The sequence below is a fragment of the Coregonus lavaretus genome, assembly GCF_964263955.1.
Source record: "Coregonus lavaretus genome assembly, chromosome: 8".
Lineage (NCBI taxonomy): Eukaryota > Metazoa > Chordata > Actinopteri > Salmoniformes > Salmonidae > Coregonus > Coregonus lavaretus.
The window spans coordinates 38,068,648-38,090,887 of NC_139995.1; the positions used below are offsets into that span (position 1 = coordinate 38,068,648).

The following is a 22,240-nucleotide window of genomic DNA, read 5'->3' on the forward strand; positions in this document are numbered from 1 at the left end:
GACATGTTGAGAATGTCAGTGAAGACACTTGCCTGTTGGTCAGCGCAGGCTCGGAATACGGGTCCTGGTAATCCGTCTGGCCCTGCGGCCTTGTGAATGTTGACCTGCTTAAAGTTCTTACTGACATCGGCTATGGAGAGCGTGATCACATAGTCATCCGGAACAGCTGATGCTCTCATGCATGCTTCAATGTTGCTTGCCTCGAAGCGAGCATAGAAATGATTTAGCTCGTCTGGTAGGCTTGTGTCACTGGGCAGCTTGCGGCTGTGCTTCCCTTTGTAGTAGTTTTCAAGCCCTGCCACGTCCGACGAGCATCGGAGCCGGTGTATTTCGATTCAATCATAGTCCTGTATTTACTCTTTGCCTGTTTGATGGTTTGTCGGAGGGCATAGCGGGATTTCTTATAAGTGTCTGGGTTAGAGTCCCGCTCCTTGAAAGCTCTACCCTTTAGCTCAGTGCGGATGTTGCCTGTAATCCATGGCTTCTGGTTGGGGTATGTACGTACGGTCACTGTGGGGACGACGTCATCGATGCACTTATTGACTAAAACTGTCTGAGAGATATCGGGAGAGAGAAGAGGGGGGATGGAGGTACGGTTATGTGGGGAGCACAGGAGGTTGGTGGCACCTTAATTTGGGAGAACGGGCTCTTGGTAATGACTGGAGCGGAATGGGGAGAAATCTGTACATCCAGCAGGAGCAGAGGACACACTGGAAAACACTTGCTTTTTCACATGTACCACTCAGAGACACCAGGGCACATAAAACTGCACTTCATTGCAGCCTTGAAAGATGAGTAATCTAATCGCAGAGTTGTGATGGCTACTTCAGCACTGGGAATGGGGGTAGACTTTAAGGGTGTTCATAATGTAGTCAACTATGGGCCACTTCAAGACCTTCCGTCCTACATGCAGGCATATAGAAGAGCGGGGAGGGACGGCACAAGCTCACATTCACTTATCCTGTACCATGGAAGGCACCTTGTTGGAGTTTCAGATAAGATGAGACTGTATGTGTCAAACAGTACCAGCTGCAGCCGGGTGAAACTGTTACAGCTCTTTGATGATGAGGTCACGCAATCAATATCACCCAAACATGACTGCTGTGACAATTGTGCTACCTCATGCAACTGCAAGGAGAGGCATGCAGGACAACAATTACAACCAAGACATACATTGGTCAGTGAAGGGCATAGGCAGTACCTGAGAGAGAAATGACATGACCTTGCACTTGAGATGGTGCACACAGGTGTTCATGGTAGAGGGAGCATACTTAAATTCACACAGGACACCGGATAAGACAGGAGAATAACACCATATATAACAGACTGACCCTATCCCCCCGGCACATAGACTATTGCAGCATAGATACTGGAGGCTGAGACAGGGGGGGTCGGGAGACACTGTGGCCCCCCGTCCGACGAAACCCCAGGACAGGGCCAACCAGGCAGGATATAACCCCACCCACTTTGCCAAAGCACAGGCCCCACACCACCAGAGGGATATCAACAGACAACCAACCTACTACCCTGAGACAAGGCTGAGTATAGTCCACGAAGATCTCCTCCACTGCACGAGCGCGAGGGGGCGACAAACCGGACAGGAAGATCTTGTCAGTGACTCAACCCACTCAAGTGACACACCCCTCCTAGGGATGGCATGGAAAGCACCAGTAAGCCAGTGACTCAGCCTCCGTAATAGGGTCAGAGGCAGAGAATCCCAATGGAGAGACAGCAAGGGCGGTTTGTCGCTCCAGTGCCTTTCCGTTCACCTTGGCACCCCTGGGCCAGACTACACTCAATCATAGGACCTACTGAAGAGATGAGTCTTCAGTAAAGACTCAAAGTTTGGGACAGAGTCTGCGTCTCTCACATGGATAGGCAGATCATTCCATAAAAATGGAGCTCTATAGGAGAAAGCCCTGCCTCCAGCTGTTTGCTTAGAAATAGCCCTACTGTCTATAATCACTGAGGTTTTGTGGGATGATGAACACTTGAGTGATGATGATTATGATGATGATTCAGAGTTGGGACAACTTGGGGCTTTTGTAAACATGACTGTGTAGTGTGTATACATGAGGACTTGTACATCCTGTGTTGATTAATATTTTTGTCATTTTAGCAGACGCTCTTATCCAGAGCGACTTACAGTTAGTGAGTGCATACATTTTTTCATACTGGCCCCCCGTGGGAAACGAACCCACAACCTTGACGTTGCAAGCGCCATGCTCTACCAACTGAGCTACATACTGTAGGTATGTAGTCTAGGATATTATTGTTGTGAAAACCGGCCCTTTTACCATTGAGCTGTATGGAATAGTAGAATGTATGCCATACACGCACTGTAAATAAATAATTTAGCTTAAAGATTTGTTCTAATACTCATTTTGAGTTATCTAAAGCAGGGTTTCCCAAACTCGGTCCTGGGGCCCCCCTGGGTAGACGTTTTGGTTTTAGCCCTATCACTACACAGCTGATTCAAATAACCAACTCATCATTAAGCTTTGATTATTTGAATCAGCTGTGTAGTGCTAGGGTAAAAACCAAAACGCGCACCCAGGGGGGGGGGCCCAGGACCGAGTTTGGGAAACCCTGATCTAAAGTATAGAGAGGGCCAAGTTGTGACCGGTCACCCATAGTTACTTGTTCATAAAGTGCGTTTTTTTTTCTTTCAGTTTTCTCCTTCACTTCACTTCAATAAATAATTCAGATTTGGAAACATCAACGCTCAGTGGATTATATGACTTTATTGCAAATGAACTTGTAATTGCCTTTTTGGATGAAATAAGTAACAAAGTGTACTACAATAAACTTTCAAAGTAGAAAATGTGTGGGCTTTCCCCTCAGTGTTGGCCCAGAGAATTGGGAAAATCCTAGGCTATAGCAGTTGTGTTACTGCTCTTGCACGGTGTACACGTCACAGCCCATAAAACGTATACAGTTTCAGACAGCAACAACAGGAAGAATATTAACAGTACATAACAAAGTAATTACACAAATAAATGGTACAAAAAAGGTACATTAGAATATTTTCAGTTAAAATAATTACACAAAACAATGCAACAAAGAATGTAACGTTATTAGTAGCGGTGCGTGGGTGAAATCACTGCGGAAGCCAAGCCAGAAAAAAAAAGCCATATTACAACCTGTGTTTTGATAATTGCGTTGTTTGCTCTATAACCTGTTAGTTCAAATGCCTTGCAACCGTGATATATAGGCCTAAGGCCAAGACAATAATAAGAATAAATTCAACCACACCTTTGTTTCATCACAAAACTGGAGAGGAGTCTCTGTCCGGTGAAGTCCACAAAGCAAACAGTTCCATGACCTACAGCATGGTCAAGCAAGTTAATGTTTCCGACATTTTTGGACTACTAAATGACTATTGATTTAGAACCACAGAGAGTTACCGCAAGTCAGAAAGAAAACAGGAGCTGCCTCCACTATTCCAGCACCATTTCAACTTCAACAACATCAAATCACCTATGCTTAGTCTAATACAGTAACAACTAAAAGACAGTTCAAACAACGTGAGCTAAATATGATGTGACTGTCCATGGTTCTGACTTCTCTGTGCGTGCGTGCATTCGTGCAACTAGAAAAAACATGTTGACTCTACTTGTAGAGAAACGCCAATGCCATCCTCCTCTCTTTCATGTTGACGAAACGGTCTATGACTCTGTCATCAATCAATCAATCAATCAATTTTATTTTATATAGCCCTTCGTACATCAGCTGATATCTCGAAGTGCTGTACAGAAACCCAGCCTAAAACCCCAAACAGCTAGTAATGCAGGTGTAGAAGCACGGTGGCTAGGAAAAACTCCCTAGAAAGGCCAAAACCTAGGAAGAAACCTAGAGAGGAACCAGGCTATGAGGGGTGGCCAGTCCTCTTCTGGCTGTGCCGGGTGGAGATTATAACAGAACCATGCTAAGATGTTCAAAAATGTTCATAAGTGACAAGCATGGTCAAATAATAATCAGGAATAAATCTCAGTTGGCTTTTCATAGCCGATCATTAAGAGTTGAAAACAGCAGGTCTGGGACAGGTAGGGGTTCCATAACCGCAGGCAGAACAGTTGAAACTGGAATAGCAGCAAGGCCAGGCGGACTGGGGACAGCAAGGAGTCACCACGGCCGGTAGTCCCGACGTATGGTCCTAGGGCTCAGGTCTCTCAGTTGGCTTTTCATAGCCGATCATTAAGAGTTGAAAACAGCAGGTCTGGGACAGGTAGGGGTTTCGTAACCGCAGGCAGAACAGTTGAAACTGGAATAGCAGCAAGGCCAGGCGGACTGGGGACAGCAAGGTGTCAGCATGCCCGGTAGTCCTGACGTATGGTCCTAGGGCTCAGGTTCTCAGAGAGAAAGAGAGAACGAGAGAATTAGAGAGAGCATACTTAAATTCACACAGGACACTGGATAAGACAGGAGAAGTACTCCAGGTATAACCAACTAACCCCAGCCCCCCGACACATAAACTACTGCAGCATAAATACTGGAGGCTGAGACAGGAGCGGTCCGGAGACACTGTGGCCCCATCCGAAGAAACCCCCGGACAGGGCCAAACAGGAAGGATATAACCCCACCCACTCTGCCAAAGCACAGCCCCCGCACCACTAGAGGGATATCCTCAACCACCAACTTACAATCCTGAGACAAGGCCGAGTATAGCCCACAGAGGTCTCCACCACAGCACAAACCAAGGGGGGGCGCCAACCCAGACAGGAAGATCACGTCAGTAACTCAACCCACTCAAGTGACGCACCCCTCCTAGGGACGGCATGAAAGAGCACCAGCAAGCCAGTGACTCAGCCCCTGTAACAGGGTTAGAGGCAGAGAACCCCAGTGGAGAGAGGGGAACCGGCCTGGCAGAGACAGCAAGGGCTGTTCGTTGCTCCAGAGCCTTTCCGTTCACCTTCACACTCCTGGGCCAGACTACACTCAATCATAAGACCTACTGAAGAGATAAGTCTTCAGTAAAGACTTAAAGGTTGAGACAGAGTCTGCGTCTCTCACATGGGTAGGCAAACTGTTCCATAAAAATGGAGATCTATAGGAGAAAGCCCTGCCTCCCGCTGTTTGCTTAGAAATTCTAGGGACAATTAGGAGGCCTGCGTCTTGTGACCGTAGCGTACGTATTGGTATGTACGGCAGGACCAACTCGGAAAGATAGGTAGGAGCAAGCCCATGTAACGCTTTATAGGTTAACAGTAAAACCTTGAAATCAGCCCTTGCCTTAACAGGAAGCCAGTGTAGGGAAGCTAGCACTGGAGTAATATGATCAAATTTCTTGGTTCTAGTCAGGATTCTAGCAGCCGTATTTAGCACTAACTGAAGTTTATTTAGTGCTTTATCCGGGTAGCCGGAAAGTAGAGCATTGCAGTAGTCTAACCTAGAAGTAACAAATGCATGGATTAATTTTTCTGCATCATTTTTGGACAGAAAATTTCTGATTTTTGCAATGTTACGTAGATGGAAAAAAGCTGTCCTTGAAACAGTCTTGATATGTTCGTCAAAAGAGAGATCAGGGTCAAGAGTAACGCCGAGGTCCTTCACAGTTTTATTTGAGACGACTTTACAACCATCAAGATGAATTGTCAGATTTAACAGAAGATCTCTTTGTTTCTTGGGACCTAGAACAAGCATCTCTGTTTTGTCCGAGTTTAAAAGTAGAAAGTTTTCAGCCATCCACTTCCTTATGTCTGAAACACAGGCTTCTAGCGAGGGCAATTTTGGGGCTTCACCATGTTTCATTGAAATGTACAGCTGTGTGTCATCCGCATAGCAGTGAAAGTTAACATTATGTTTTCGAATAACATCCCCAAGAGGTAAAATATATAGTGAAAACAATAGTGGTCCTAAAACGGAACCTTGAGGAACACCGAAATGTACAGTTGATTTGTCGGAGGACAGACCATTCACAGAGACAAACTGATATCTTTCCGACAGGTAAGATCTAAACCAGGCCAGAACTTGTCCGTGTAGACCAATTTGGGTTTCCAGTCTCTCCAAAAGAATGTGGTGATCGATGGTGTCAAAGGCAGCACTAAGGTCTAGTAGCACGAGGACAGATGCAGAGCCTCGGTCTGACGCCATTAAAAGGTCATTTACCACCTTCACAAGTGCAGTCTCAGTGCTATGATGGGGTCTAAAACCAGACTGAAGCATTTCGTATACATTGTTTGTCTTCAGAAAGGCAGTGAGTTGCTGCGCAACAGCTTTTTCTAAAATTTTTGAGAGGAATGGAAGATTCGATATAGGCCGATAGTTTTTTATATTTTCCGGGTCAAGGTTTGGCTTTTTCAAGAGAGGCTTTATCACTGCCACTTTTAGTGAGTTTGGTACACATCCGGTGGATAGAGAGCTGTTTATTATGTTCAACATAGGAGGGCCAAGCACAGGAAGCAGCTCCTTCAGCAGTTTAGTAGGAATAGGATCCAGTATGCAGCTTGAAGGTTTAGAGGCCATGATTATTTTCATCATTGTGTCAAGAGATATAGTACTAAAACACTTAAGTGTCTCTCCTGATCCCAGGCCCTCGCAGAGCTGTGCAGATCCAGGACAGCTAAGCCCTGGAGGAATACGCAGATTCAAAGAGGAGTCCGTAATTTGCTTTCTAATGGTCATGATCTTTTCCTCAAAGAAGTTCATGAATTTATTACTGCTGAAGTGAAAGCCATCCTCTCTTGGGGAATGCTGCTTTTTAGTTAGCTTTGCAACAGTATCAAAAAGAAATTTTGGATTGTTCTTATTTTCCTCGATTAAGTTGGAAAAGTAGGATGATCGAGCAGCAGTGAGGGCTCTTCGGTACTGCACGGTACTGTCTTTCCAAGCTAGTCGGAAGACTTCCAGTTTGGTGTGGCGCCATTTCCGTTCCAATTTCCTGGAAGCTTGCTTCAAAGCTCGGGTATTTTCTGTATACCAGGGAGCTAGTTTCTTATGACAAATGTTTTTCGTTTTTAGGGGTGCAACTGCATCTAGGGTATTGCGCAAGGTTAAATTGAGTTCCTCAGTTAAGTGGTTAACTGATTTTTGTCCTCTGACGTCCTTGGGTAGGCAGAAGGAGTCTGGAAGGGCATCAAGGAATTTTTGTGTTGTCTGAGAATTTATAGCACGACTTTTGATGCTCCTTGGTTGGGGTCTGAGCAGATTATTTGTTGCGATTGCAAACGTAATAAAATGGTGGTCCGATAGTCCAGGATTTTGTGGAAAAACATTAAGATCTACAACATTTATTCCATGGGACAAAACTAGGTCCAGAGTATGACTGTGGCAGTGAGTAGGTCCAGAGACATGTTGGACAAAACCCACTGAGTCGATGATGGCTCCGAAAGACTTTTGGAGTGGGTCTGTGGACTTCTCCATGTGAATATTAAAATCACCAAAAATTAGAATATGATCTGCTATGACTACAAGGTCTGATAGGAATTCAGGAAACTCAGAGAGGAATGCTGTATATGGCCCAGGAGGCCTGTAAACAGTAGCTATAAAAAGTGATTGAGTAGGCTGCATAGATTTCAATCAATCAATCAATCAATTTTATTTTATATAGCCCTTCTTACATCAGCTAATATCTCGAAGTGCTGTACAGAAACCCAGCCTAAAACCCCAAACAGCTAGTAATGCAGGTGTAGAAGCACGGTGGCTAGGAAAAACTCCCTAGAAAGGCGAAAACCTAGGAAGAAACCTAGAGAGGAACCAGGCTATGAGGGGTGGCCAGTCCTCTTCTGGCTGTGCCGGGTGGAGATTATAACAGAACCATGCCAAGATGTTCAAAAATGTTCATAAGTGACAAGCATGGTCAAATAATAATCAGGAATAAATCTCAGTTGGCTTTTCATAGCCGATCATTAAGAGTTTGAAAACAGCAGGTCTGGGACAGGTAGGGGTTCCATAACCGCAGGCAGAACAGTTTAAACTGGAATAGCAGCAAGGCCAGGCGGACTGGGGACAGCAAGGAGTCACCACGGCCGGTAGTCCCGACGTATGGTCCTAGGGCTCAGGTCTCTCAGTTGGCTTTTCATAGCCGATCATTAAGAGTTGAAAACAGCAGGTCTGGGACAGGTAGGGGTTTCGTAGCCGCAGGCAGAACAGTTGAAACTGGAATAGCAGCAAGGCCAGGCGGACTGGGGACAGCAAGGTGTCATCATGCCCGGTAGTCCTGACGTATGGTCCTAGGGCTCAGGTTCTCAGAGAGAAAGAGAGAACGAGAGAATTAGAGAGAGCATACTTAAATTCACACAGGACACTGGATAAGACAGGAGAAGTACTCCAGGTATAACCAACTAACCCCAGCCCCCCGACACATAAACTACTGCAGCATAAATACTGGAGGCTGAGACAGGAGCGGTCCGGAGACACTGTGGCCCCATCCGAAGAAACCCCCGGACAGGGCCAAACAGGAAGGATATAACCCCACCCACTCCGCCAAAGCACAGCCCCCGCACCACTAGAGGGATATCCCCAACCACCAACTTACAATCCTGAGACAAGGCCGAGTATAGCCCACAGAGGTCTCCACCACAGCACAAACCAAGGGGGGGGCGCCAACCCAGACAGGAAGATCACGTCAGTAACTCAACCCACTCAAGTGACGCACCCCTCCCAGGGACGGCATGAAAGAGCACCAGCAAGCCAGTGACTCAGCCCCTGCAACAGGGTTAGAGGCAGAGAACCCCAGTGGAGAGGGGAACCGGCCTGGCAGAGACAGCAAGGGCTGTTCGTTGCTCCAGCCTTTCCGTTCACCTTCACACTCCTGGGCCAGACTACACTCAATCATATGACCTACTGAAGAGATAAGTCTTCAGTAAAGACTTAAAGGTTGAGACTGAGTCTGCGTCTCTCACATGGGTAGGCAGACTGTTCCATAAAAATGGAGATCTATAGGAGAAAGCCCTCTATAGGAGAAAGATTTCATGACTAGAAGCTCAAAAGACGAAAACGCCATTTTTTTTTTTGTAAATTGAAATTTGCTATCGTAAATGTTAGCAACACCTCCGCCTTTGCGGGATGCACGGGGAATATGGTCACTAGTGTAACCAGGAGGTGAGGCCTCATTTAACACAGCAAATTCATCAGGCTTAAGCCATGTTTCAGTCAGGCCAATCACATCAAGATTATGATCAGTGATTAGTTCATTGTCTATGACTGCCTTTGAAGTGAGGGATCTAACATTAAGTAACCCTATTTTGAGATGTGAGGTATCACGATCTCTTTCAATAATGGCAGGAATGGAGGAGGTCTTTATCCTAATAAGATTGCTAGGGCGAACACCGTCATGTTTAGTTTTGCCCAACCTAGGTCGAGGCACAGACACAGTCTCAATGGGTATGGCTGAGCTGACTACACTGACTGTGCTATTGGCAGACTCCACTAAGCTGGCAGGTTGGCTAACAGCCTGCTGCCTGGCCTGCACCCTATTTCACTGTTGGGCTAGAGGAGTTAGAGCCCTATCTATGTTGGTAGATAAGATGAGAGCACCCCTCCAGCTAGGATGGAGTCCGTCACTCCTTAGCAGGTCAGGCTTGGTCCTGTTTGTGGGTGAGTCCCAGAAAGAGGGCCAATTATCTACAAATTCTATCTTTTGGGAGGGGCAGAAAACAGTTTTCAACCAGCGATTGAGTGCTGAGACTCTGCTGTAGAGCTCGTCACTCCCCCTAACTGGGAGGGGGCCAGAGACAATTACTCGATGCCGACACATCTTTCTAGCTGATTTACACGCTGAAGCTATGTTGCACTTGGTGACCTCTGACTGTTTCATCCTAACATCGTTGGTGCCGACGTGGATAACAATATCTCTATACTCTCTACACTCGCCAGTTTTAGCTTTAGCCAGCACCATCTTTAGATTAGCCTTAACGTCGGTAGCCCTGCCCCCTGGTAAACAGTGTATGATCGCTGGGTGATTCGTTTTAAGTCTAATACTGCGGGTAATGGAGTCGCCAATGACTAGGGTTTTCAATTTGTCCGAGCTAATGGTGGGAGCCTTCGGCGTCTCAGACCCCGTAACGGGAGGAGTAGAGACAAGAGAAGACTCAGACTCAGACTCCGACTCGCTACATAATGGGGAAAACCGGTTGAAAGTTTCTGTCGGCTGAATGAGCGACACCGGTTGAGCATTCCAACGGTATTTCCCTCCAGAAGCCATGAGAAAGTTGTCCGGCTGCGGGGACTGTGCGGGGGGATTTATACTAACGTTACTATCTGTACTTACTGGTGGCACAGACGCTGTTTCTTCCTTTCCTACACTGAAATTACCCTTGCCTAACGATTGCGTCTGAAGCTGGGCTTGTAGCCCGTTCTCCTGTATATTATGAGTACAGCGACTGCAATTAGAAGACATCATGTTAATGTTACTACTTAGCTTCGGCTGTTGAAGATGTTGACGAACCATGTCCAGATAAAGCGTCCGGAGTGAAAAAGTTGAATGAGGGAAAAAAGTTGCGATGGAAAAAAGGAAAATAAAGTAAAGTTGGCAGCAAAAACGCACAGGAAAATGACTCTTCTGTCTCGGGATAAAACGTCATACAGTACACGCTTAAATTTTTTGTTGTCCTAGGCTATCTAGCTAAAATGCTTGCTTGCTAGCCTAACTTCCTTTCATGGGCAACAATGCGCCATGCCAGCTAGTTAACATTAGCCTACTACATCTAGCTACATATTGAACTTCCATCCTCTCATGCCAGGGGCACAATGTATGAATTTATGGTTGGATCAGAATCGTGTTATAATCATTGGCCTGTACGGAGAATTAAAAAAGTCAAAATCCCTGTCTCCATCCGTGGCTAATTTAGGAAAGGACCAATTTTAGCTAGCTAGCCACCGGAGGACGACAACACAACGAGATGCAACAATTCAAGTTTTTTTTCTGTCAATTACGTTTGCTCTCGATGTGATGTGATTGGAGTGAAGCCAAATCCAAACTGGCTTCCCTTGACACGTTCTTTTGGTGCGCCAGGACCATTCACAGTTGAGCTCACTCAGTTTAGCTCAACGCTGATTGGCTATTATTTTATACTTTTTTTAAATCAAAGGAGGCCAAATGTTCGTTGGCTTCCCTTGCATTAAATGCAATGGGCGGCAACAATGTCATACTCTTTTTGACCAGACAGCATCAGATAGATGGCCTAAACATACAAAGACAGAGGGGCGCTGTTTTGCTTGCTCGGATGATTTCTCAGGTGAGATACATACAGCTTCTTGTGAATTGAAGGAAAATTATGAAACACGGAGAGACAAAAAATTAATAATTTAATTTATTTTTTTCTTGGTACATTTTTTGGGGGAAGCCTGGCTTCCCTTGGCATCCATGAATACACGCCACTGAATGTTATAAAAGTAAATACACATGTTTTGTGAGTCTACATTGTCATTGGTTTCAGTACAACTTATTCTTTCCTCTTTCTTACATTACTTCCGTAGCTGTGGCATTTAAGATAACAATTTCCATTCTAGGGTCTCAGCACTACAGCTGAAATCAACTGTCAACGTTTGTGTGTCTGTCTGCGTGCCAAACGAGCAGACAGTTTGTTCTTCTCACGGTGTAATTTCAGTTTGTGGTTGCTGATCCACAACACTAGTTCCTCATGTCCAATTTGTGCAACAGGTTTATTTGGATGTTATGGAAGCTTTGGTTAAACCTGCCAGGTGTCAAAGTAAACACCTTCTAATCAAGAAGCCCACTTACTATATGGTTTATGTCCTCAGATGTATTTGAGTTTGAGTGCTTTCCAGACTCTGGCTTCAGCTCACAGTCTTCATCAAATCGCTGCATGAGGTCTGCCTGCTCTCCAATGGTCCTGCTGACTTTCTGTGCAATGTCAAACTGGACTAGGGCCTCTTGATGTTGGATGAGGTCTTTTGTGAGGCGCACATGGTGTTCGCATCTCTTGCATCAAATACAGTTATCAGTTACTTCAATGTCAAGGAAAAAACGAACTATGTATAAATTATCTAGGCTACAATTGTCACTATGATCAACTGAAGATATTATTAAATGTCACGTCGCTGCTCCCCTCCGGCGCTTTGATTCGCCGGTCTACTGAGCCACCGGTCTGAGTGCACCACCTCGGCAACACCGGAATGGAAACCCAACGCACCCTAATCACCTCCAGCACACCTGCACCTCATCATCTCATCAGCACCCCTATTTAGCCCTGGACTGTTCTGTAATATGTTGTGTGTGATTGTTTCGCTTCGTGTCGTTTACTCTATCTTTGATATTTCTCCTTGTCATTGTTAAGTAAACCTTGAACTTGTTAATTCCTGCGTCTGCGTCCTGCCTCTTCGTATACTCAGTACTCGTCACAGAATCACACACCAAACGAAAATGGATGCAGCAGGAGTTTCCCAGTGCCTCGACCAGCACCAGCAGCAGCTTGCCCAGTTGAACGCCGCCATGCAGTAAGTGCTCCAAACTCTGCATAATCTGCCCAGCGCTCCGGTTCCACCCCAGGGAGCGGCGAGTACCCCCAATCCACCTGTTCCCGTGCTATCACCCACTTCTGCGGGAACCCTCACCCTACCGGAGCGCTATGAGGGAAAAACTACTTAATGTAGCTGCTTCCTGCTACAGGTTTCCCTTTATCTGGTGCGTCAGCCTGGGGCATATCCATCTGACCAAGCCAGGATAGTGCTGGTGATTTCACTACTTAAAGGAAAGGCGCTGGATTGGGCCACGGCAATCTGGGAAGGAGAGGAGGCAGTGGCACTACCCTACCCCACCTTCCTCGCTTGGTTCAGGGCGGTGTTTGATCATCCCACGGAGGGAAAGGACGGGGTGAGCGTCTCCTCCATCTACAACAGAGAGAGGGGCCCGCGTCCAAGTACGCTCTAAGCTTTCGCACGGTGGCGGTGTCTTCTGGCTGGAATGAGCGTGTTCTGCGCACGGCCTTCAGGAGAGGCTTACGGGAGGACATCAAGATGGAACTTGCACGTCGGGACGACGAGATGGACCTTGATACCCTCATCACCACGTCCATCCATCTTGACGACATGTTGAGAGAGAGACGACATTCCCAACACCCCCTGGAGCCTCGATGCTCACCCCATCTGTGCTATGGAAGCCGCCCTGCTTCCGAGTCATCACCCATGGAGGTGGGCAGCACCCCCTACACCACCACGGACCACAGATCTCCTGGCGGCTCCCTATCTAGGCGGTATGACTCCCGTCGCCGCTCCATGAGTGTTACGTCAGCTCCTATCACAAAACCATTCTTTTTAGTTCAAATAACAGTTTCTGGTTATTCCTTCTCTTCCATTTCTACTGCTACGATAGATTCCGGATCAGCGGAGAACCTTATAGATAGGGAGCTGGTCTCCGAAAGAGGTTGCCCACCGTGCCACTGCCATCTCCGCTACACGTCACCTCACTGGACAATAAACCCCTTGGATCAGGCACCATTATGCACGTCACTCTCCCCATCATCATCACCATTCCCATAATACCGGAGCACCACGAAGAGCTGTCATTCCACATCGTCACGTCACCCCTTCACCGGATCGTCTTGGGATTGCCCTGACTCAGACTGCACAACCCCACCATCAATTGGAGCACCAAGAGGATCACAGCCTGGTCTACCTCATGCCGGAAGACCTGCCTGCCGGTGGTTTGTTGTTCCACATCAGTGGAGAGTCCGGAGTCCGCCCTCCAGCCCAACATTCTACGTGAGTACGCAGCTCTCTCCAATGTCTTCTCTTCATTAAAGGCTACGTGTCTCCCTCCTCACAGGCCCTGGGACTGCGCGATTGACCTGCTGGAGGGACAACACCCCCCGAAGAGTCGAATTTACCCCCTTTCCATGGCGGAGACTGAGGCCATGGAGAAGTATGTGGCGGAGACCCTGAAACAGGGGTTCATCAGACGCTCTACCTAGAATTTGCTCTTTCCTTCACAAAACAGCATGACAGGTCCCGTTATCTCTTCTAAATCCAGTATGTAGTCTGGTTGCAATAAAGACGATTTACCTTGCAAAAGGTTATGTTTGTTCCTGATACAGTCGTACGGTTCACCACAAACATGGCATACATCAACATATTTTGATGGGGTTTTAATCCGCAATTTCACGGCCATCCTCACCCACTGTTGCTCCTATGACACTAATCTAGTGAGCACCTCCGCCCAAGCAAGGCATTGACTGGTCCTTTCCCCCTTCTGATAACCAGGTGGCGAATCGCATCTCTGCATGTCTGGCAGACATATCAGTGTGGATGACGGATCATCACCTCAAGCTGAACCTCGGCAAGACGGAGCTGCTCTTCCTCCCGGGGAAGGACTGCCCGTTCCATGATCTCGCCATCACGGTTGACAACTCCGTTGTGTCCTCCTCCCAGAGTGCAAAGAGCCTTGGCGTGACAGACGCGAACTGACGCGAACTGGCTGAGTCAATTCAGTGGCTAGCTTTGCACTTGGCTAGCTAACAGTAGCTGCTAGGGGTAAGTCATAACCTACATTTGTGTTTTATTTTTACATATTGGTAGCTAGAGTCGTTCAAGGAATTCGGGACATGGGTGACTAGTTAACGTTAGTTTTGCTCTCTCTGTGTGTTCGTGCCGTGAAGGAGGGGTTTCTTCTTTGTCTGAAAGCAATGGCTAGCTAGTATGCTAACTATTCTAGCTAACTAACTGGCTGAATAAGTTGACGACGGACTCGCTCAAGCTGTCGGGACTTATATACATAGTTTGGGCTTTGTCGAGTAAAGCTTAAACAATGTATTTAGATTGTAGTTAGGTATTGTAGGTAGTTATCGTGGGTTGTTGTATGTAATTATTGTAGGTTAGTATTGTATTCGGCTGAGCCCGGTGAAGCACGAAGCTAGCTAACCCACTATCTGGACTAGCTAGCGGGTAGCTACTGGTAACTATTAGCAACTGTGGATAGTTGTTTCACGCCTGAGAGTACCTGTAATTACGCCAGCTAGCTGCCTACAATAATTACATACAATAATGCCTACCATTCAGCTGTTTTTCTAACCTCATTGTCTGAAGCGTTAACGTTAGGTAGTAAGTGGCTACTGTGCTTGAAATTTAGCTAGCTTGTTGCTACATGGATAGCTACTAGTAAACAATAGCTTGAACGACCTAGCGAACAGACGCGAACTGGCTGAGTCAATTCAGTGGCTAGCTTTGCACTTGGCTAGCTAACAGTAGCTGCTAGGGGTAAGTTATAACCTACATTTGTGTTTTGTTTTTACATACTGGTAGCCAGAGTCGTTCAAGGGAATTCGGGACATGGGTGACTAGTTAACGTTAGCTTGGCTCTCTCTGTGTGTTCGTGCCGTGGGAGGAGGGGTTTCTTCTTTGTCTGAAAGCAATGGCTAGCTAGTATGCTAACTATTCTAGCTAACTAACTGGCTGAATAAGTTGACGACGGACTCGCTCAAGCTGTCGGGACTAACCCACAACGTTAGACACGGACACGAATGATCTGCTTGGCGTGTTGACACACTGGTGGTTTGTTTTGGCCGAGTATTGGTGCTAAACCGTGTTGTTGGAGTCCAGCATGCTAGCTGGCTGTGGCGTCTTATGACTAGGTGCCCTGGATGGTTTTCACAGAAGAATACTGTACCTAGTTAGCTAGCTGAATAAACTAAGTTAGTCTATTCCTAGAAACATTGAACCGCTGTAGTTTACAACAATTATAGTTTCTGAGGTGGAAGTTGGGAGAGTTATATTTGGGTGTTGTGGTGAGGGAGGCCCCGCTCTCTCCTTTCCCAGATGTTTAGTTCATTTCATTCCGATCTCCTTTGCATTATTGTAGCCATTTTCTGCAGCCTGTCAACTATGCCTCTGCCCATCCCTGTTCTCTCCTCTCCGCACAGGCTATACAAACGCCTCACACCGCGTGGCTGCTGCCTCTCTAACCTGGTGGTCCCTGCACGCACCACCCACGTGGAGTTCCAGGTCTCAGGCAGCCTCTGGAACTGCGGTTCTGCTGCCAACAAGGCAGAGTTCATCTCAGCCTATGCTACCCTCCAGTCCCTCGACTTCTTGGCGCTGACGGAAACATGGATTACCACTGAAAACACTGCTACTCCTACTGCTCTCTCCTCGTCTGACCATGGGTTCTCGCATACCCCGAGAGCATCTGGTCAGCGGGGTAGTGGCACAGGAATCCTCATCTCTCCCAAATGGACATTCACTATTTTTCCCCTGACCCATCTGTCTATCTCCTCATTTGAATTCCATGCTGTCACAGTCACTAGCCCATTTAATCTTAATATCCTTGTCATCTATCGCCCTCCAGGTTCCCTTGGAGAGTTCATCAATGAGCTTGACGCCTTGATAAGTTCCTTTCCTGAGGATGGCTCTCCCCTCACAGTTCTGGGTGACTTCAACCTCCCTACGTCTACCTTTGACTCATTTCTCTCTGCCTCCTACTTTCCACTCCTCTCCTCTTTTGACCTCACCCTCTCACCATCCCCCCCTACTCACAAGGCAGGCAATACGCTTGACCTCATCTTTACTAGATGCTGTTCTTCTACTAATCTCACTGCAACTCCCCTCCATGTCTCCGACCACTACTTTGTATCCTTTTCTCTCTCGCTCTCCTCCAACACTACTCACTCTGCCCCTACTCAGATGGTGATGCGCCGTCGCAACCTTCGCTCTCTCTCTCCCGCTACTCTCTCCTCTTCCATCCTATCATCTCTTCCCTCTGCTCAATCCTTCTCCCTCCAATCTCCTGATTCTGCCTCCTCAACCCTCTTCTCCTCCCTTTCTGCATCCTTTGACTCTCTATGTTCCCTATCCTCCCGGCCGGCTCGGTCCTCCCCTCCAGCTCCGTGGCTTGATGACTCATTGCGAGCTCACAGAACAGGCAGCCGAGCGGAAATGGAGGAAAACTAGACTCCCTGCGGACCTGGCATCTTTTCACTCCCTCCTCTCTACATTTTCTTCATCTGTTCCTGCTGCTAAGGCCACTTTCTACCACTCTAAATTCCAAGCATCTGCCTCTAACCCTAGGAAGCTCTTTGCCACCTTCTCCTCCCTGCTGAATCCTCCTCCCCCTCCCCCCCATCCTCCCTCTCTGTGGATGACTTCGTCAACCATTTTGAAAAGAAGGTTGACGACATCCGATCCTCGTTTGTTAAGTCAAATGACACTGCTGGTCCTGCTCACACTGCCCTACCCTATGCTTTGACTTCTTTCTCCCCTCTCTCTCCAGATAAAATCTTGCGACTTGTGACGGCCGGCCGCCCAACAACCTGCCCGCTTGACCCTATCCCCTCCTCTCTTCTCCAGACCATCTCCGGTGACCTTCTCCCTTACCTCACCTCGCTCATCAACTCATCCTTGACCGCTGGCTATGTCCCTTCCGTCTTCAAGAGAGCGAGAGTTGCACCCCTTCTCAAAAAACCAACACTCGATCCCTCTGATGTCAACAACTACAGACCAGTATCCCTTCTTTCTTTTCTCTCCAAAACTATTGAGTGTGCCGTCTTTAGCCAACTCTCTTGCTATCTCTCTCAGAATGACCTTCTTGATCCAAACCAGTCAGGTTTCAAGACTGGTCATTCAACTGAGACTGCTCTTCTCTGTGTCACGGAGGCTCTCCGCACTGCTAAAGCTAACTCTCTCTCCTCTGCTCTTGTCCTTCTAGACCTGTCTGCTGCCTTTGATACTGTGAACCATCAGATCCTCCTCTCCACCCTCTCCGAGCTGGGCATCTCCGGCGCGGCTCACTCTTGGATTGCGTCCTACCTGACCGGTCGCTCCTACCAAGTGGCGTGGCGAGAAGCTGTCTCCGCACCACGTGCTCTCACCACTGGTGTCCCCCAGGGCTCAGTTCTAGGCCCTCTCCTATTCTCGCTATACACCAAGTCACTTGGCTCTGTCATATCCTCACATGGCCTCTCCTATCATTGCTACGCAGACGACACACAACTCATCTTCTCCTTTCCCCCTTCTGATAACCAGGTGGCGAATCGCATCTCTGCATGTCTGGCAGACATATCAGTATGGATGACGGATCACCACCTCAAGCTGAACCTGCAGACGGAGCTGCTCTTCCTCCCGGGGAAGGACTGCCCGTTCCATGATCTCGCCATCACGGTTGACAACTCCGTTGTGTCCTCCTCCCAGAGTGCGAAGAGCCTTGGCGTGACCCTGGACAACACCCTGTCGTTCTCCGCTAACATCAAGGCGGTGACCCGATCCTGTAGGTTCATGCTCTACAACATTCACAGAGTACGACCCTGCCTTACACATGAAGCGGCACAGGTCCTAATCCAGGCACTTGTCATCTCCCGTCTGGATTACTGCAACTCACTGTTGGCTGGGCTCCCTGCCTGTGCCATTAAACCCCTACAACTCATCCAGAACGCCGCAGCCCGTCTGGTGTTCAACCTTCCCAAGTTCTCTCACGTCACCCCGCTCCTCTGTACACTCCACTGGCTTCCAGTTGAAGCTCGCATCTGCTACAAGACCATGGTGCTAGCCTACGGAGCTGTGAGGGGAACGGCACCTCCGTACCTTCAGGCTCTGATCAGTCCCTACACCCAAACGAGGGCATTTCGTTCATCCACCTCTGGCCTGCTGGCCCCCCTACCTCTGCGGAAGCACAGTTCCCGCTCAGCCCAGTCAAAACTGTTAGCTGCTCTGGCACCCCAATGGTGGAACAAGCTCCCTCACGACGCCAGGACAGCGGAGTCACTCACCACCTTCCGGAGACACTTGAAACCCCACCTCTTTAAGGAATACCTGGGATAGGATAAAGTAATCCTTCTACCCCCCCTTACCCCACCCCCCAAAAAAAAAAAAATATATATATATTGTAAAGTGGTTGTCCCACTGGCTACCATAAGGTGGATGCACCAATTTGTAAGTCGCTCTGGATAAGAGCGTCTGCTAAATGACGAAAATGTAAATGTTGCGAGGCGTCATTGATTTACACCAGGTTCCAACCCTTTTTTAGCTGATTTTGTGCCATGGACTCCCCCAGGAAGCCTGGTTCTCGACAAGGCTAGGTGAGGAGAAGGAGGGGGGTGGGGAGGAGATGGCAGGAAAGGAAGAGTGAACTATACAAACAAAAAGAAATGCAGCAAAGAAAACACAGACTAGCTTATATACACACATTGTAAATCCATGACGTGGTACACACCTCCTCCTCTTGGGAGGTGTGGAGGGAATGGAAACAACAGAGAGCACACCCACACAGTGCCTCAAAAACCTAAGGGTTAGTGTCTTATGGCCCTGGAGGATGTGAGGGTTCAGTCTTCGGTGTGGGGGTGTGTGGTTCTGGTTCAGGCCTCCATTTTGCACGTGCAGCAAAGTGTCTCTGATTCTGGAGAGTGTAGCTAGGGGTTCAGGTCTCAGTGTCTGTAAGTAGAGGTGGGGTACAGGGCAAATAGGTTTGGAACCCTTTATAGACTGTCTTCCACAGGGCTGTGTGTGTCTGGTAGGGACCCAGAAAGGGTTTGGGGTGGAGCGAAGGGTGTGTCTGGCATTGTTGGTGTTGTAGGCATTGTGGGAATAGTCCTCTTCCTGCGAGATAGCAGCAGGCTGCCCTGAGTGAAGGAGGAGGAGAAGGACTGTCGTCGTGATGAGGCATTGCGTATGACCGTTCTGAAGGACTCCCCGGAGCAGTAGTACAACAAAGGGTTCACTACACTGTTGGCCGCCGCCAGACACAGCGTCACCACCAACACCCGCTGCAGCGTCACCGTAGCAACACAGCCCCACCTGTCCACCACCGCATGCAGGTGCAGCGAGCGAGCCACGTGATATGGGAGGAAGCATAGCAGGAATGTGCAGATCACCATGGCGACCAGACGCAGAGACCGGCGCCGGCGACGACGTCTCCCCGGGTTCTGCCTCTTGTTCCTGTTCAGGCTACCAGTCAACCCTACTAATGACGAGGCCGTAGCTGTCAGTCGGTGGATGATGCTGCCGTAGCAACCGAGGATGGTGACGAATGGGATCAGGAAGCCGAATGTCATGCCCACGTAGTTGAGAATGAAGATCATCTTCCAGGAGGCAGGGTTACGGGGCTCGAAGCAGCGTGTTAGTCCCGCCCTCACCCAGGTCCCCGAAAACAGGAATGGGACTGAAGCTCCGCCCACAAACAGCCAAACGCCCAAGCAGGCCAATGAGGCACGAAGGGGCGTGGCAAAGGCTCGATGACGGAGAGGCTTCAGCACGGCCAGCCAACGGAGCACGCTCAGTCCAGTAAGGAAGAGAACGCTGTAGGAAAGAATAGTTAAAGTTTATTAGTTAGGTGTCTTTCTGGGCAACCTGTGTCAACTCACATCATGATAGCACTAACACCTTCAGATAATTAGGTTGTGTGTGTGTGTGCGTGTGTATACTGTACCTGGTGTAGAGGTTGAGATAGAAGCAAAACACACACAGTCGGCACAGCCAATCAGGGAGGTCCCAGCGAGCGCCCCTGAAGTAGTAGGCCAATCGCAGCGGCAGGGTGAGGGAGAAGCATGCATCTGATAGGGCGAGGTTGGTCATGAGGACGGAGGACGCGGACCATTTGGGCGTCAGTCGCAGGAACACGAACAGCGCTCCACTGTTGCTAAGCAACGCCATAGGGAACACCAGTAGGTAGGTGACAGTATAGGCTCGGTACTTAAATAACTCGTCATCACCACTACATGACTGGTTGCTATTCAATGCTGTCGTTGTATGGTTACCATGGTGAATGATCACTGGTGGAAGGGTGTATTCGAGCCAGTGGGACGTTTCAAGCCACGGAGCTGGAGAGAGACACAGACGCATCATCATCGGCGTAATTATCACTATCATTACCATAATCATCTTCATCATCATTACCATCATCATCGTTATTATTACCATCTTCATCACCACTATCTCACCCATTATCATCATCGCTATCACCATTATCACAATATTCGACATCGTTGGCATCATGACCATTGACCATCCTTTCAATCATAATCATAATCATCATCATCATCATCATTATCATCATCAGCAGAATCATTTCTATTATGTAAGTCGCTCTGGATAAGAGCGTCTGCTAAATGACGTAAATGTAAATGTAAATGTAAATGTTATTTAACTATTAGGGAAAGGTGGCGCTATTACCATGTTGCTTAGACCTGCCTAGGCCCTAGGGTTTAAGGGTGTGTGGTTGTTTATGAACAGGGCCACCATAGACAAAATAGCACTAGGCAGTTACTTTGGAATGAGGAAGTGTGTCCTCAGGTGAACACGAGTTATGTTGTTCTGTTTGTGTAGGTCTGTTCGCTGATGCAAATGTTACAAACCACAGGCAAATGATCAGTTATACCTGCCAGCCTGAGGCAAAGGCTATGTTAACAACAACAACAACAACGCACTATATATACAGTACAACAGTCAAACAGCATTCTGCTGTAAACAAATACTACAACCTATATGTGAGTACAATGACCTCTGCCAAGAGGTCTGGACCTTTATACCACAGGATGTAGTGTGCTCATCTTGTATGGAACTAACTGTTTCAACAGATGTGTGTGTGAAGGAGCTGCAGTCACTCACTTGTCATTCTGTCAGAGCGTGCTCCTGCATTCTGTTGTACATTGTCCGTGGAACATCAAATAGTGTCTGCCTGTCGTGTCTTGTTATCAGATACTACAGTACTGGTAGATTATTGTTAGAAGTCCCTTCCGTCTAACTATACACATCTGGAGTCTTCTGAGTCTGTCCAGTCAAGACAACCCCGATAGTTTAAACTGTGTCTTCATTAAAACTCCCTCTCCTCTCCTCTTCTCTTTTCTCCTCTCCTTTCCTCTTCTCTCCTCTCGCTAGATACGTCAGGTGTCGTGTTAGTCGGTTTGTTGGAGTCTGAATAGTTTGTGCACTCTTTATACAGTTTATAAGTGTGGGGGGGGGGAGTTTGTGGTGGAGTTCCATGGAACACAAATGGTATGACTACTGGGCAGAATGCCAACTCAACGACCCGCCTCTCTCTATTTCAATTTTCAAGATTTATTTGTCACATGCACAAGTACATTGAAATGCTTAACTTGCAAGCCTTACCCAACAGTGCAGTATTCAATATAAAAACGAATAACAAAAATAAAATAAAAGACACAAAATAAACACAAGAAATAAGAGAGGAAGCTATATACTGTACAGGGTCAATTTACAATGTGCAGGGATACTGGAGTATTTGAGGTATCTATGTACATGTAGGCAGGGATTAGGAGAAAGTGACTGGTAGCAGGATAAATAATTATAATTATAATAGTATGGCAGCAGCATAAGTGGTGGGTGGGTGTGTGTGCAAGAG

The 22,240-nt window shown here is 47.7% G+C and overlaps 1 protein-coding gene across 1 annotated transcript; it reads right to left on the reverse strand.

The window, feature by feature from the left end:
- Positions 1-19,358: 19,358 nt before the first annotated feature.
- Positions 19,359-20,862, reverse strand: LOC311134044 (cysteinyl leukotriene receptor 2-like; the record flags this gene model as incomplete). The annotated part of the gene is made up of 3 exons (XM_084167649.1): positions 19,359-20,178; positions 20,309-20,699; positions 20,820-20,862. The coding sequence occupies 3 exons, from the start codon at positions 20,860-20,862 to the stop codon at positions 19,359-19,361; spliced, it is 1,254 nt and encodes a 417-aa protein (XP_084023775.1).
- Positions 20,863-22,240: the final 1,378 nt, after the last annotated feature.